Source organism: Panulirus ornatus, chromosome 68 (assembly GCF_036320965.1).
Source record: "Panulirus ornatus isolate Po-2019 chromosome 68, ASM3632096v1, whole genome shotgun sequence".
NCBI classification, from domain to species: Eukaryota; Metazoa; Arthropoda; class Malacostraca; order Decapoda; family Palinuridae; genus Panulirus; species Panulirus ornatus.
This window is the reverse complement of record NC_092291.1, coordinates 9,095,180-9,108,907: the sequence shown is the minus strand read 5'-3', so window position 1 is coordinate 9,108,907 and position 13,728 is coordinate 9,095,180. Positions and strand designations below refer to the sequence as shown.

Sequence of the window (13,728 nt, the reverse complement as noted above, 5' to 3'; positions counted from 1 at the left end):
GTTGCGGCAATCTATCCGTTATAAACAATCTTGCTATGTGTGTTGGCTCGGAACGATGTAAACATAGCGTTCAGTTCACAGCAAATTAAATTCAAAATATAATAAATATGATTAATGAATATCTGATATCAGTAATATATGATCAATAACGTAAAATAATCATATTGACCTATAATCAAAGAAATATCCCAGTCATCTTTCATGAGTACAGGAACAAGATTTCCTCTTCCACCATACACCGATTATCTGAACAACACGGTGTCCATCCAGGGTTTAGCATACTCCTTGACCCAAGGTAATTTCTCTATATATATTTATGTATGTTCCGTATTGCTGATCTAATGCCTTCACTGCTCGCTCTCCTGTTTTGCTGAAACTTATGCTTGTCACAGTAACCCTCCCTTCTGCCTTTAATATAATCATTTGCCCTACGTTGTCTATATTTGGATTCTCATGCATCCGCATAAGATCATTTATTCCAAGCAACTCATAATACAAAAGACCTCTTATTACCAGTCTTGATCCCATTTTGTTGATGTCTCCTAACATGCTGATAAAGAAAATTATCCATGCTGACCAGCGGTTATAGGACATTTAAAGGGCTAAAGAGTCAAAACAGGCAGGTGTGGGAGGGAAATTTACCAAAATATCACCCACCACAAGATGTAGTTTCAACTTCATAAAACTATTTAATCGAGAATCAGAACCATGCACGTCAGATATCCAAATTATAACAGTTAAGCCAGTTAAATCAATAAGCCGTAAGAAACTCTGTTGCTGCTAGAAGACGAGAAAACATTTAAGTCCCTCATGTAAGTTTATGTAAGATGGATTGAAGCCGACCTAAACGAACACTACATACATTGTACACGTCCATTTTTCATGTGTATACTTAGATTATACTGCAGTTTCACTCTCAGGAAAAAACAAAACAAGTGGTGAATTGCAGAGCTTTAGGACACTTATATTTCCTAAGTTACATGTTCGAGATATGGAGTGCAGTCCTCAAGGATAGGCCTTAAAGGAAAATAAATCTAAAGCAAAAATAATGCAGACTAGTCTAAGCGTATTTTGAGGCAGTCAAAAGTTTGGCTTTTAAAAACAGACGGGTTTATGGAACCTACTGAATTTTGATAGTTTCACGCAATGACACGATTGATCAGTGGAAACAATTCTTAGTCCATATCTATATTCCGAGGAAGGGTTAAGTAACAACACTAAAGAAAATCTAAATTTGTAATTTAAAGCAAAAAGGCAGATATAATATATATATATATATATATATATATATATATATATATATATATATATATATATATATATATATATATATATATTCTTTTCTTTCTTTCAAACTATTCGCCATTTCCCGCGTTAGCAACGTAGCGTTAAGAGCAGAGGACTGGGCCTCTGAGGGAATATCCTCACCTGGCTTCCTTCTCTGTTCCTTCTTTTGAAAAAAAAAAAAAAAGAAAAGAGGGGAGGATTTCCAGCCCCCCCGCTCCCTCCCCTTTTAGTCGCCTTCTACGACACGCAGGGAATACGTGGGAAGTATTCTTTCTCCCCTATCCCCAGATATATATATATATATATATATATATATATATATATATATATATATATATATATATATATATATATATTATTTGGTCATAGTTACGTATTATCGAGTGATGCCATGTCCTAGTGCGGCCGGGGAGAAAACCGAGTGTGTGTTTGGGAACACGCGATGTGGACAACACTATCATATTAGTCTTGCTCCACGGCAGATACAGCTACCGCAGCTCCTCCATATCTCTACATTCTACACCCAACTCGTAAGGTAGATGCATTTTATATACTTAAAGTTGCATAGATAGGAAGGGCGGGCTATGCATGAGAGGTTGAGAAGACGCTGGTGCACTGGTCGAAGTATTTAATATTTCTGTATGCATATCAGAACATTCTAAAGATATCTTCTAATCCCAGAAATGAATTAATGCTACATAGAGACACAGGAGCTGTGAACACTGACCGTGCTGCTGGTGAATCAGAATCAACATAGCTAAACTGGCAAAGAAAAACAAAAAACCTGCGAGGTGAGGGATAGTGTATCTGGCAAAAGGAATTAGAAATTAAAGGACTGGATTACACGATACACAGGATGGCCTGTCTACCATGCACAGTGTATGGGGCTTTATTTTCTTCTCTTACTTCTAACCATTACTACACTGTTCATGGAACACACCGTTCACTGAATTTTCTAACCGCATGTGTGTAACGATTAGCAAAGAGAAGCCAAGAGTAAGCTTGGCCACAGGCTCTTGTCAATTGCAGCCCGTTTCGGATGTGCCACAACTGGCAGAGGACTTGTGTGTGTGTGTGTGTGTGTGTGTGTGTGTGTGTGTGTGTGTGTGTGTGTGTGCATTTGGGGAGCCATTACAAACACAGGACGGCCCATTTGTAACAGTAATATAGTGTGTTCTCTAGAAGTGTGTTTCGGGGTGGCTGGTTAGTTATTTGGTCTACCATCTACCAAAGGGCATTAAAGTGGTTGTCAACGGAAACCTACATCCATCAACTTAAAAATCTTTAAACTCCTTCAGGTGTTAAGGATATATCGTAAACCACGTGTACTCTCATTGTGTATATGGCACAAGTATGTTGCGTACTGCGTCTAGAGGTCATACATTCCTCGCACGTTTGACAGCGACTTCGCCTGTCACTGAATTGCACGGATTAGCTCTTACAAACACAAAGGAGGGGATCTTCGTACTTCCTCATCTTTATAAATGATGCCCCAGGTGGGCGCACCAGTTTAATGACCCTGCTGTAGATGTCGATCCTAACAGCAACGCTCCCGACTCTTTCGCCCTCCCAAACACCCGTTTTTATCCTCCACATCTAGGCTACCTCCGATCAGATGGCTATCAAACAAATAAACGACCACAATCACGTACGTTATCCTCGTTTCAAACTCTGTTTCACAAATGTTTTATTTGACCCCTTGCTGGCTCTAAACTGTTCAGTCCACCGAACTTTTCGGTATTAATTACGACAAGAATCTAAGCTGGAAAGAACATGTCAGTAGCATTAGTAAATTTTCCATCCATCATTCACTCAAGGCACTTGGCGAGTCCCTGACCTGAACTTCAGAGCAGCTGCAAAATTTGATTTTTTAATCACGCTTACTCCTCCTTCGCCTGGCATGCCCTCTTACCCACCATATAATGGAGGCTACGAGTAAAGATGCGGAAAAGGGCTTGCAAGGACATCCTCGAACCCTCTTACCCACTTATCAAGAGCTACTCAAAGCCCTGGAAAAAAGAAAGGGGGGGGGGGAACTGACCCTCAGACTATCACTTGGAACTCATCCAACCAGATAACCACTGTCCCTGAGTTGCACTTAAGAGCCACAACCACACATAAGCCAAATGATCTGACAGACCGTAACAAGAACAGCTCCATCCCAGTCACTGAAGAACATTACCAAAATTTAATACTGTACTAATTATGTATGTATACTATTTACACAAAACACTGTAGAAGAACCTCTCCATATTCTACAGCCCACATTTTTGCTTTAGTATATATTACTTAATTCTCAGCCTTTCCTTGCACTTAATTCAATAGTGTCGACTGCTAGATCACTTTAGTTGTACGTCGCTTTTTTCATTGGCCTCTCTCTCTCTCTCTCTCTCATATATATATATATATATATATATATATATATATATATATATATATATATATATATGTGTGTGTGTGTGTGTGTGTGTGTGTGTGTGTGTAGCAAAAGATATGCATAATTCTAGATAGAGGCAATAGTTCTTACCATCTCAGTGATTTCATAATGTTTCATGTATTTTACTTTCACTTCAACATGCTGTTTTCCACTGCCATTCTAATTCGAATATAATTCCCACATCCTTATTTCCTTTGCACCAACAGTCGTCACTGTCCAAACAGACGGAGCACCGCATCGGTCCATACATTTCAAACATGTATATTGAAATTATTATCAATATTATTATGTTGGTAGGGATCTCTAGCAATATCTGACAAGCTGCTGCGTCAAATGATTAATTTGTGGCCGTTGGCAATTCGAGGGTGTGCCGTTTCTGACAAGTGTTTATTTCCCTACACCTCGAAGCTGTGGAACGCACTACCCAAACACTTTTCTAAAGACAGGATTTTCACGTCCTTCCAAATTCGTATACACTTTCCCGTGTCTCTTCCTTTTGCTTTCTTTAACCTCTCCATATTTTAATTAAGCCCCGACCTCGATGAGGACTGTTGTCCGTGACTGTACTCTAAAACGGAAAAAAATAAAATTTGGCACATTACTCGTTTCCATGTGTCCGCCCTCAGCTGGTTATCCGATCTCCCACACTAATCTTCTCTCTTATCTCTCCCTGCTCAATACACGAAAATACACAAATAAATTATACTTCAAGACCAGGATGCACTCCCACTTATCTTTTAACTTTTTACCCCAGCACTTCTTACACTGGATAACATCTATAAGCAATAATTCCAATGCACAAGATTCGAAACTTCGCTATTCATACAACAAACTGTTTCTTCTGTCTTAAAATCAGTCATCAACAAGCAATCTGATCCTCAGCGCAACGGTAAGTCCCTTGAGTAATATGATCTAGCCTTTGACTAGAACTTAAGGGTCTGTTCAAAGGCCAGGTCATCAATATTAGTAGTTATCGTGCGCTCATGGGTTACTAAATAGGTTTCTGAGTCTTACTCATGCGATTTCAAATCTGTCTTAATACTCCATCTATGCTTCAGAAGGCTTGCTTTATACTTCTTTATATTTAAATCCTTTACTATGAAAAGGTCTCCAATCATCAGGTATTCGACCATTTGCTGCCATAAACACTATTCATAACCTTTCACTTGCTGTTCCACCTTCACTCACTGACCATGGCACACACGCGCTTCTCCAGTCTTATTCGCATCACGCATCATTGTTCATCTCACTTCCTGTCGCGGCAGATGGCTTCGGGGTCGAGCGTGGGCCGTCAAGTGAATGAGCTGACAACGCCGGCGCTACTGGTGGACCTGGCCAAGGTGAAGGCCAACTGCCGCAACATGCTGGCTACCTGCCGGGCCATGGGAGTCTCCCTCAGAGCCCAGGTCAAAACCCACAAGACCATGTACGTTGACCAAGTGTACACTTACTCCTATGTATGACCTCTGTTCCCTGTCCTTCGGTATAATGTTCCTAATCTAGGTCATACGAGATCCCTTTGAATTTACTAGTTTGCCGAGGTAAAGATGATTACAGCTGTACAAACCCCCAAAAGTTTTAATTACTTAACTATAATGTTTTTAATATCTTCAATGCTTTAAGAAAGTTCGTGATAGGCTAACCTACTAACTAACGAATTCCCCACCTAAGATAGTCCATAATGCCCATATTACTGAAGAATGAAGGTAGGGAAACCTGTGGCCTCCTTTAGCAACTTTTTATCTCATCATTCATGAATTACTGAATAACCATTATACCAGATACCGTAACACTCACGTTAAACATTCTAAATTGCTGTAAACTAATTTAGCCTCTTTAAATAAACATTTCGAGGATGATTAGGTTCTATTTTCGTGTCTGATGTGGACACATTGCAGTGAGGGTGCGGAGCTGCAGACGGGCGGCGTCAAGCGCGGCCTGGTCACCTCCACACTGGGAGAGGCAGAGTTCTACGCCAACCACGGCTTCGACGACATCCTCTTCGGCTTCCCGCTCATCCCACACCACATGCCTCGGGTCACTGCCCTCACAAGGTCAGTTTTGGGCTGATGTGCCTCTGGATAAAAGAAGTACTTCCTAGTAAGTCAGATCATGTCATTGTTGAGCCATGTAATTATATTTACGTCAAAACCTGCGTCAGTAACAGCAAAGACCAAACCCATTCTTGCATGTGTGGTGCTTTTGCTTGTTCACAAGCTTAATGACGACACAGTAGTACATGTTAGTGGTCTTTGTCATATAACCACTCTACTCCTGCCCTCCCTCAGGCGACTGGAAAAGTTCCACGTGATGGTAGACTCTCAGCTGGCGACGGAGACGCTGAGGAAGACGCCTCCTCCTTCAGGCAAGACCTGGTCTGTGCTCCTGAAGGTGGACTGTGGCAACAACCGAGGTAGATCCCATCGCTCTTCTCTCCTAAGATGGGTTCATTCCTATCCATTTATCTCCGTCGTTTTCTCATTCCGTTCCTCTCCCTCCTTGCACTGTGATATTCCAACACTCCGCTGAATAGGCATATAACAAGGCCAAAGGTTCTTTCTATCTATCCCAAAAGCCTAAGATCCTCAGTAAACATCCACCCATCTTGGTTTGTGGGGTTTTCGAGGTTGTCTCCCTCCAACAGTTTGCTTCATTAACTCACGTTCTGTTACTTCAGTCTCCATGCATGGACTAGCAAATATTGTTATCTAATCTGGGGCTACGTTCTTCTTTCTCATATTCAGTCTCCATCTGTTGATTCCATTCATAAATGGGGCCGCTTATTTTTCTGTTTACGGTAACATCACTGTGGCCAGGTTTGGAAGCAAGGGTGCCAGTTGCATTTCACCTTCCCTCTGTCAATGTTAACTTATAGTACTGTAATCTTGTAGACTTTGGCCTTGATTTCTTCTGATAATCTCAGTGCACTGTAAAACACACTTATATATCAAGTTGGAGAAGTGGTTAATTGAATCCCCAGATTATGTGTAGCCTTGAATCAGTAATTTTTAATACTCTAAGTATATGAACAGAGGTTGTTTTTTATTCCATAGCAAGAATTTGGAGAAACAGCAAGACGTTGCCATTTCAGCTGGTGTGTGGTGGGAGGACGAGGCAGGGGTAGAGCTGGCAGAACTACTGTCTGCGTCTGCCAACATTACCTTCGTCGGTGTTTACGTTCACTGTGGTAACTCCTACAACACCAAAGACCCCAGACAGGTGGAGCAGATTCGCGACCTTACTGTAGGTGAGGCCCACAGGATAATTTCTCAATTGTACTATATTTTTCACTAGTTTTCATTATCATTTTTCTTTCTAGTGCAGAGGTAAATAAAAAAACAATATATATGGTTCCCTCTCAGAGCGGGTGATGAAGTTCGTTGGTCGCGCGAAGGAGCGAGGCGTAACGTGCGATACGGTGGGCATCGGCTCTACCCCGACCTGCAGCTTACCAGGCGACAAGATGAAAAACCTTACGGAACTCCACCCGGGCAACTACACCTTCTACGGTGAGTCTGGTTCTCAACACGGCCGGTGGTGAGGACATGATCAACTGAACATGGCCTACGGAACAAGCGAGTCGTAGGTTTTTACTGCGATGAAGCGATTTAGTGGGTATTAAAGGTGCGGGTAGTAGCTTTGGACTCGGGCTGTGCCGGTTTAACCTTTCCGATACTACTGCTAATCTCTTGTCAAGGAAAATATCAACAAACTATTATTTTGTCATTACGGCTAATGTGAATACAAAATTATTAGACCTTTTTTCCCCATTATTCTTGAATTTACCCTTACAAAGTATTTGTGGCAATTCCCGCGTGTAGTTAATTATTGAGTTTACAGATTCCACTAAAATATAAAGTAGGTGCCACACACAATACCAGAGGTGTAAGGAAAAACATTATTCTCTCTCTCTCTCTCTCTCTCTCTCTCTCTCTCTCTCTCTCTCTCTCTCTCTCTCTCTATATATATATATATATATATATATATATATATATATATATATATATATATATATATTTCGAATTGTGGCTTCATGACCAGTCGATGGCCACGAAACACCAAGAAATACATCTGGTAGTAGTGTTTTGAAAACTGTTCTTGACGCCCGGCAGATGTGCAGCAAGCTAGCCTAGGTTCCTGCACCATGGAGGACATCGCCTGCTGCGTTGCCACCCGTGTCATCGGCCACTATCCCCGCAGGAACCAGGTAATGCCAAGAATGCGATTCTGTTTCATGTACCATTTCCAATCCTTGTGACGAATATACTAGCGAATAGTTTGTGCATGGTAGAATATCATCCGGCCAATGTTTCGTAAACAAATATGAGGTTACGTCTCGGGTGGAACTACATTATTCAACGAAGAATAGTATTCAAACAAAAGTGTGGTGGCAATATCCGCCATCAATGGTGTAGTCGTGCTGTATTCACTATTATAATCCATACTTGTGAAAAACTCTACAGATGACTTGCGCTTTAAACGAAAAAAATATCGCCGATTCTGGATTCGGTTTGTACATTTAGAAGAAATATATATGGAATTCGGTGTACGTAAGTCAAATTAAAATTAGATGTTCCGCATATCCCTTGTAGTCTATACAGGTTGTAGATTATACCAAAGCATAGTTTTCTTATGGTCTCTACATCTATGTTCAGGAATCCTAGCGGATTCTCGGATGACGTTGCAAATATTTGTCAAAGGATCTAACCCGCCCTTGCCCATCCAGAGGAAGAGACTTTATGCTAACCGCTTCACTGACTTGAAAACCCAACATTTACAACATAACTCCCTATTTCGGGAAAGGTTTGCTCTTTAGGCAAAGACGAAAAGTCCATTTTTTGTGTGGTTCCTACATCGCTTCATTTGAAACAATTTTCCCTCTTTTTTTTTCCATAACCTAGCTCACATTTCACCTAACCTATCGATCTTAAGTTATTTCGCTGTTCATATCAGTACTTCTTTTTCAGTATGATTACTTCTACATCGAAAACCTTTAAATCTGCTGGGCAGCTTGGTCTTAAAGCATGGTTGAAATGCATGGATTTCAAAGTCTGCAGGTCACAGTCGAAGTCAAGAGGAAAAACTATTCTCGAGTTCGTTAGATGAGATCACACATGAGAATATCATTTTGATTCAACAGTGGTTTCTGCATATGTCCTCAGAATATCCCATCTGAACCACCTGAAGTTCGCCTCTGAACACTGTGCAACATATTTTACAACCCCAAAGGCATGAATTATTATGAAGAGGCCCTTTAACTGGCACCTTTAGGCGCCTTGGAAGGAGGGAATTACACTATTTTTTTTTTCTAACAGATCGCTGTCCATTGCCGTGAGACTAGCAAATAATCTTGTTTCAGGCCCAGTGCGATGAAGCATTGGATCACAACTGTACTAAACCCTCATTCACATGATTTACCTTTGTAATTAACTCATGTTTTGAATAAGCATCTGAAAATAATTATTTTTAAGGCACAGACCAGTGAAAGTCTTACATGGTCATTTGACACGTTTGATTATCTTTAAGGCACAGGACACTAATTGCCTTAAATAATCATGTAACACGTTTAATTATCTTTAAGGCATATGACAATGGAAATTTTATATGATGACAAGTTTAATTATCTTTACAGCATAATCATCTCCCCACGTTTACTTGTCGTTAAGGCACAGAACACTAATAATTAGTCTTATAATCATGCAACATGTTACTCAGATGCTGATAGACTGCGGGTTCCTGGGCCTCACCAAGCAGGGCTATGGCAACATGGCCACGGGTTACGGCGTCATCCGTGGACAGCCTAACCTCAAGTAAGTCCTCCAACTTTCCTGTATCTCACACCTTCCTTCCCACACGCTCACTATCTAAACCAAATGCGCTTCATCAAATGCCCTTGAAGCTCAATCTTCCTCCTGTGCCGTTAAATGCTCCTTCCCTTAATACCCCTTTCATCAAACCTCCTAGCTCCCTCTTCCTCGGTGCGTCTGATTCCCGCAGTTAATGCCCGTACAGTTAATCACCAAATTGCTATGATAAATGGCCTTAACCCTGATACACTTTTTTAATACATTACGAGGTCAACCCTTTGACGACGGCCTCTACCCATCCCTCCCAAGTAACTCAAAAGACCTTTTTCATTTTACAGTAAATGGCCTTTTTCTAATCTTGACCCGGCATTCGTTTCCTTGTCCTCGTATTGTTACGTTTTTTCATTAACAGCTACATCCAACGGGAAAGTACAGATATTAAAGTATACTGTTACAACGCAAAATGCTATGTGTCACCTGAAGACTCAACCCCAACACGTACAATCATTTCAAGCTCGGCTGGGTTAGATTAGGTTAAATTAAGGCACACACCTAACCTAGGGGAAAAAAAAAGCGGGGTTAGAATCTTCAGGTGATCCAAAGTCGTCGAAAGAACAAGTTTAAATATCCATGCTCGTGATCACTAATACCACAACTATTAACGAGACGACTGTTTACATGAAAGATTCAACAGAGATATGGGACCATGACGAAGTACGTGACGGGAGATGTGGGGTTTGCTAAACAGAACGAGGGAGTCTGATGTATGGCTGAAAGCTCTAAACTACTTTAGTGTCTCTGTGCAAGTAGACCACAGCCAGGTGGTCTAGGGCCATAAAAAAAAAGGCGAGGTCTGGGTCGTGCACTGACAACCAGACACCTGGAATACGTTGTATATCTAATAATGTATTTCTATGACTGTAATGTCTTCCGTTTACATGGCATGGCAGGTTGAGCGCAATGACCCAGGAGATTGGCTTCGTTGAACCTCTAAAAGGTGACCTGGACTATGAGCAGTTCCCCATCAACTCTCTCCTCTACATTCTTCCCTGGCACGTAAGTAATCGCACTTTTCTCATCTAATGGGCCAATGTGTGTTTTTATGTGTAATTACCTATTTGTACAACGGCAAGAGGGTTTTACACCTTCGCGAGGCCCAATATGTTGAAATTTCTTCTATCGTTCAACTAAACTTTTCATATTGTCAGCATTTACAATTTTACCACTTAGCTTAATCCAGTCAAACACAGTTATAAACGTATTTCGTTATAACTTTTCAAGCAAGTTTCTTACTTATGTTTCGGCCTCTGGTTGTTCCGTCTTTGCATTTGTCAGAGAACTTTCCAAAGTTGACATCATCAGAAAGGATTCAAAATTTAATGGTTGTGATTAAGTCACCTTTTACTCTTCTCTCTACCATGGTAAAAAAATGTATGATCTACGCGCTAAATATAACCCAGTTCTCTTACTTCTGGTACCATCTTTGCTGCCCTCCTCTGTCCCTTTTCCAACATTTCTATGCCCTTCTCTAGGTGCAGATCAAGCCTGAGAACCCTACACTAGTTTTGATCAAATTGCTAACAGTTTAAAGAATATATCCTTATTCATGTTTCTGAATTAGACCCAAAACTTAACCAAAGACAGTTTGTCTCTTAAAATTCTCATAAGGTGAAGCTTTGACGACAGGTTAGGTATAATATATATAATATCGCCCCTAAAAAGGTCCTTTCAACACACTGATTCCTGCAGCTTATTTCATACGGGATTATATTCATACTAATGTCTTCTATCCGTGTTCCATCGTGGTTACTAAGCATTTTGAATTTCATCAGCAATGTATCAGGCCAACTTTGGAGTTTGCAATCCTCATCACTCATCCCTACCCTCATGACCTTTGCATCATACACAAATATTCAGGTGTGCAGCTTATTTATATACGTCAAAAAGAGCAGTCCCAGAACCCAGCCTATCGAAACGCCACTGGGGACAACTCTTTTAAAGAAGGCTCCCCCTTGTGTGAAGCTTAACGGAGAAATGACAGCATTTTTTTTAAAGGAAGCTTCTCTAGAATTCTGTAGGCTAATATAACCAAATACAGTAATGGTCATATATCACATTTATCAAATGCACGAAAGAATAGCTGCTTAACTATGAAAGAAGTCTGGTGTAACAAGAGGGCAAACAGTATTTAACTTCGAACACATCCGTCTAACATTCATAATCTGTTGTATGTTACTGGTGCCCTGTATCAGTACAACACATGCATCTAAGAACCACCACCAACTGCATCAACATACATCCATACTTAGCTTACGGCCGGACGGATCTCTGACGAGTTTGATGTTTGTCTCCACCAGGCGTGCGCTACGGCAGCCATGTATTCCGTATACCACGTTGTGGAAGGGGACACCGTGGTGCAGGAGTGGCGACCCACAAGGGGATGGTGAGTACGTGAACAGACCAACATGGGATGGTGGTGGCGGTGGTCGGGAACGTTTTCTGGGAACATGTGGTTGTGTTGAGCTTCTTCAGCTGAACAAGAGGTATTGATGAACATTTTCAAGTCAGCTTGTGCCCATGTGGACGTCCCTGGAACAAACAATTGGTGCTTATAAGCATCCGTGAGTGAGCATTTGGTGCTAGTAAACTCCAAGTCAGCACATGTAATGCAATGTTCAACATTTGTGCCAGTAATAAACACAGAGTTCGTACCATTAATGGAAAACTCCAGGTCAGCACATGGTGATGGTGGAAATCCTTTGGTAAACAGTTCAATCCTTGCTTCGCCAGACATGAACGGAGTGGGGTAGTTTTGAGCAGCAGGGCTGGCAACTAATGAATTTACGACGACCATTTTTCGATCACATTGTTCCTCTTAAGCTGAAAATAATACTGCCTTTGAGTGGTGTCAGGAGCAGCTAATGTAGTTTGCACAGATTCTTTAATGTTGAATATTAACGAATAGTTTAAGACATTTATACTGGGTCAGTTGCCAGTTGTCAGTTGTTGTGTTGCCAGTGCAAGATGCTGACCATTCGTTTCCAGTGTGGATTGTCGTGCGGGAAGAGTATGTAATAAATGTTGATGAATATTGTTTGTTTCAAAAACACCATTAGAGCACTGTCCTCTTTACCACAATGGGTAAACTAAATAGTACAAATTCTTACGAGGGAAAACTTGTATTTGTAAACCGATAAAGCCATGATAAACTGGTATCAGTGAAAAGCGACCTCCGTCCCCGTATTTAGATTTTCCTGAAATAGAAAACCTACAAAGTCAGAAACTGCAATCACTTATGGCAGTAACCAAATGTCATAAAGTCAGTCATCCTTGATTTTGTTAACTTGAAAAACAAACAGTTGATCCGCTTAATAGTAAGAAATGCGTGAGACACCATAAAATATCACAATGTACTATAAGTTGCCTTCAAGCATACAAGCAAAGTTGGATGTATTGCCTTATGTTGTTGAACAGACCACTCACTCGAGCGGTCAAAGTGATCAGGAAAACAAAAATACTTGAATTCCTACATACGAAGCAATTACTGGGAAATATTCATAGCAGAATAAGACTGAAACTAACACTGTCAGTCATTGAAAAAGTAGAAAGGTAAAGAAGTATGATGATTATGACAATAATCAGAAGCTATCAAGGAAGAACCCTACACCAAAATGGTATGGTGAAAACTATTTATTCTTTTTACGTGGCTGTCCCCTTAAACACAACTGCTCCTCAAAGTCTGCCATATAGATCTACGGTTTTCAGTTTCCATTCGGTATGACAATATAATCGAGGTTCAATGACGCCTCTCCGTGCCATACAAACGAACTTTAGACGGAGCTCAACGTTTTATCACTGGAACAAAGAGCTTACCCAACATTTAGTATGGAATGAAAAAAAAATATATATATGCATTTTCTTTTTTGCCAACCTTTCAATATCTGATTTATTCCTTCGATATTGTCACTATTCAATCGGCAGTTTATTTTACCTCCCCTCACCTTCCCCCCCCCCCTCTCTCTCTCTCTCTCTCTCTCTCTCTCTCTCTCTCTCTCTCTCTCTCTCTCTCTCTCTCTCTCTCTCTTCAGGACGCCTTGGTAAAATATTCTAATTTCGCCACGCAGACAGACCCTCGTGTTCATGATAAGAGGATGTGCGGTTGTATCATCACAAGAAACCTCTGATAGCAAATAATCA

The 13,728-nt window shown here is 40.8% G+C and overlaps 2 protein-coding genes across 3 annotated transcripts in view; one reads left to right on the top strand and one right to left on the bottom strand.

Moving 5' to 3' along the window:
* Positions 1-13,728, bottom strand: part of mRpL48 (mitochondrial ribosomal protein L48) — a 49,832-nt gene that overhangs the window by 27,325 nt on the left and 8,779 nt on the right. The gene's annotated exons all lie outside the window — the stretch shown is intronic.
* Positions 155-12,622, top strand: LOC139747287 (D-serine dehydratase-like). 2 transcript variants are annotated; one of them, XM_071659400.1, is made up of 10 exons: positions 155-295; positions 4,990-5,150; positions 5,623-5,778; positions 6,013-6,137; positions 6,816-6,971; positions 7,087-7,233; positions 7,837-7,931; positions 9,440-9,534; positions 10,482-10,587; positions 11,889-12,622. In XM_071659400.1, the coding sequence occupies exons 2-10, from the start codon at positions 4,990-4,992 to the stop codon at positions 11,976-11,978; spliced, it is 1,131 nt and encodes a 376-aa protein (XP_071515501.1). In that variant the 5' UTR covers positions 155-295; the 3' UTR covers positions 11,979-12,622. The 2 variants fall into 2 exon arrangements, with proteins under 2 accessions (XP_071515501.1, XP_071515502.1); XM_071659401.1 differs by lacking the exon at positions 155-295 and adding an exon at positions 1,674-1,822.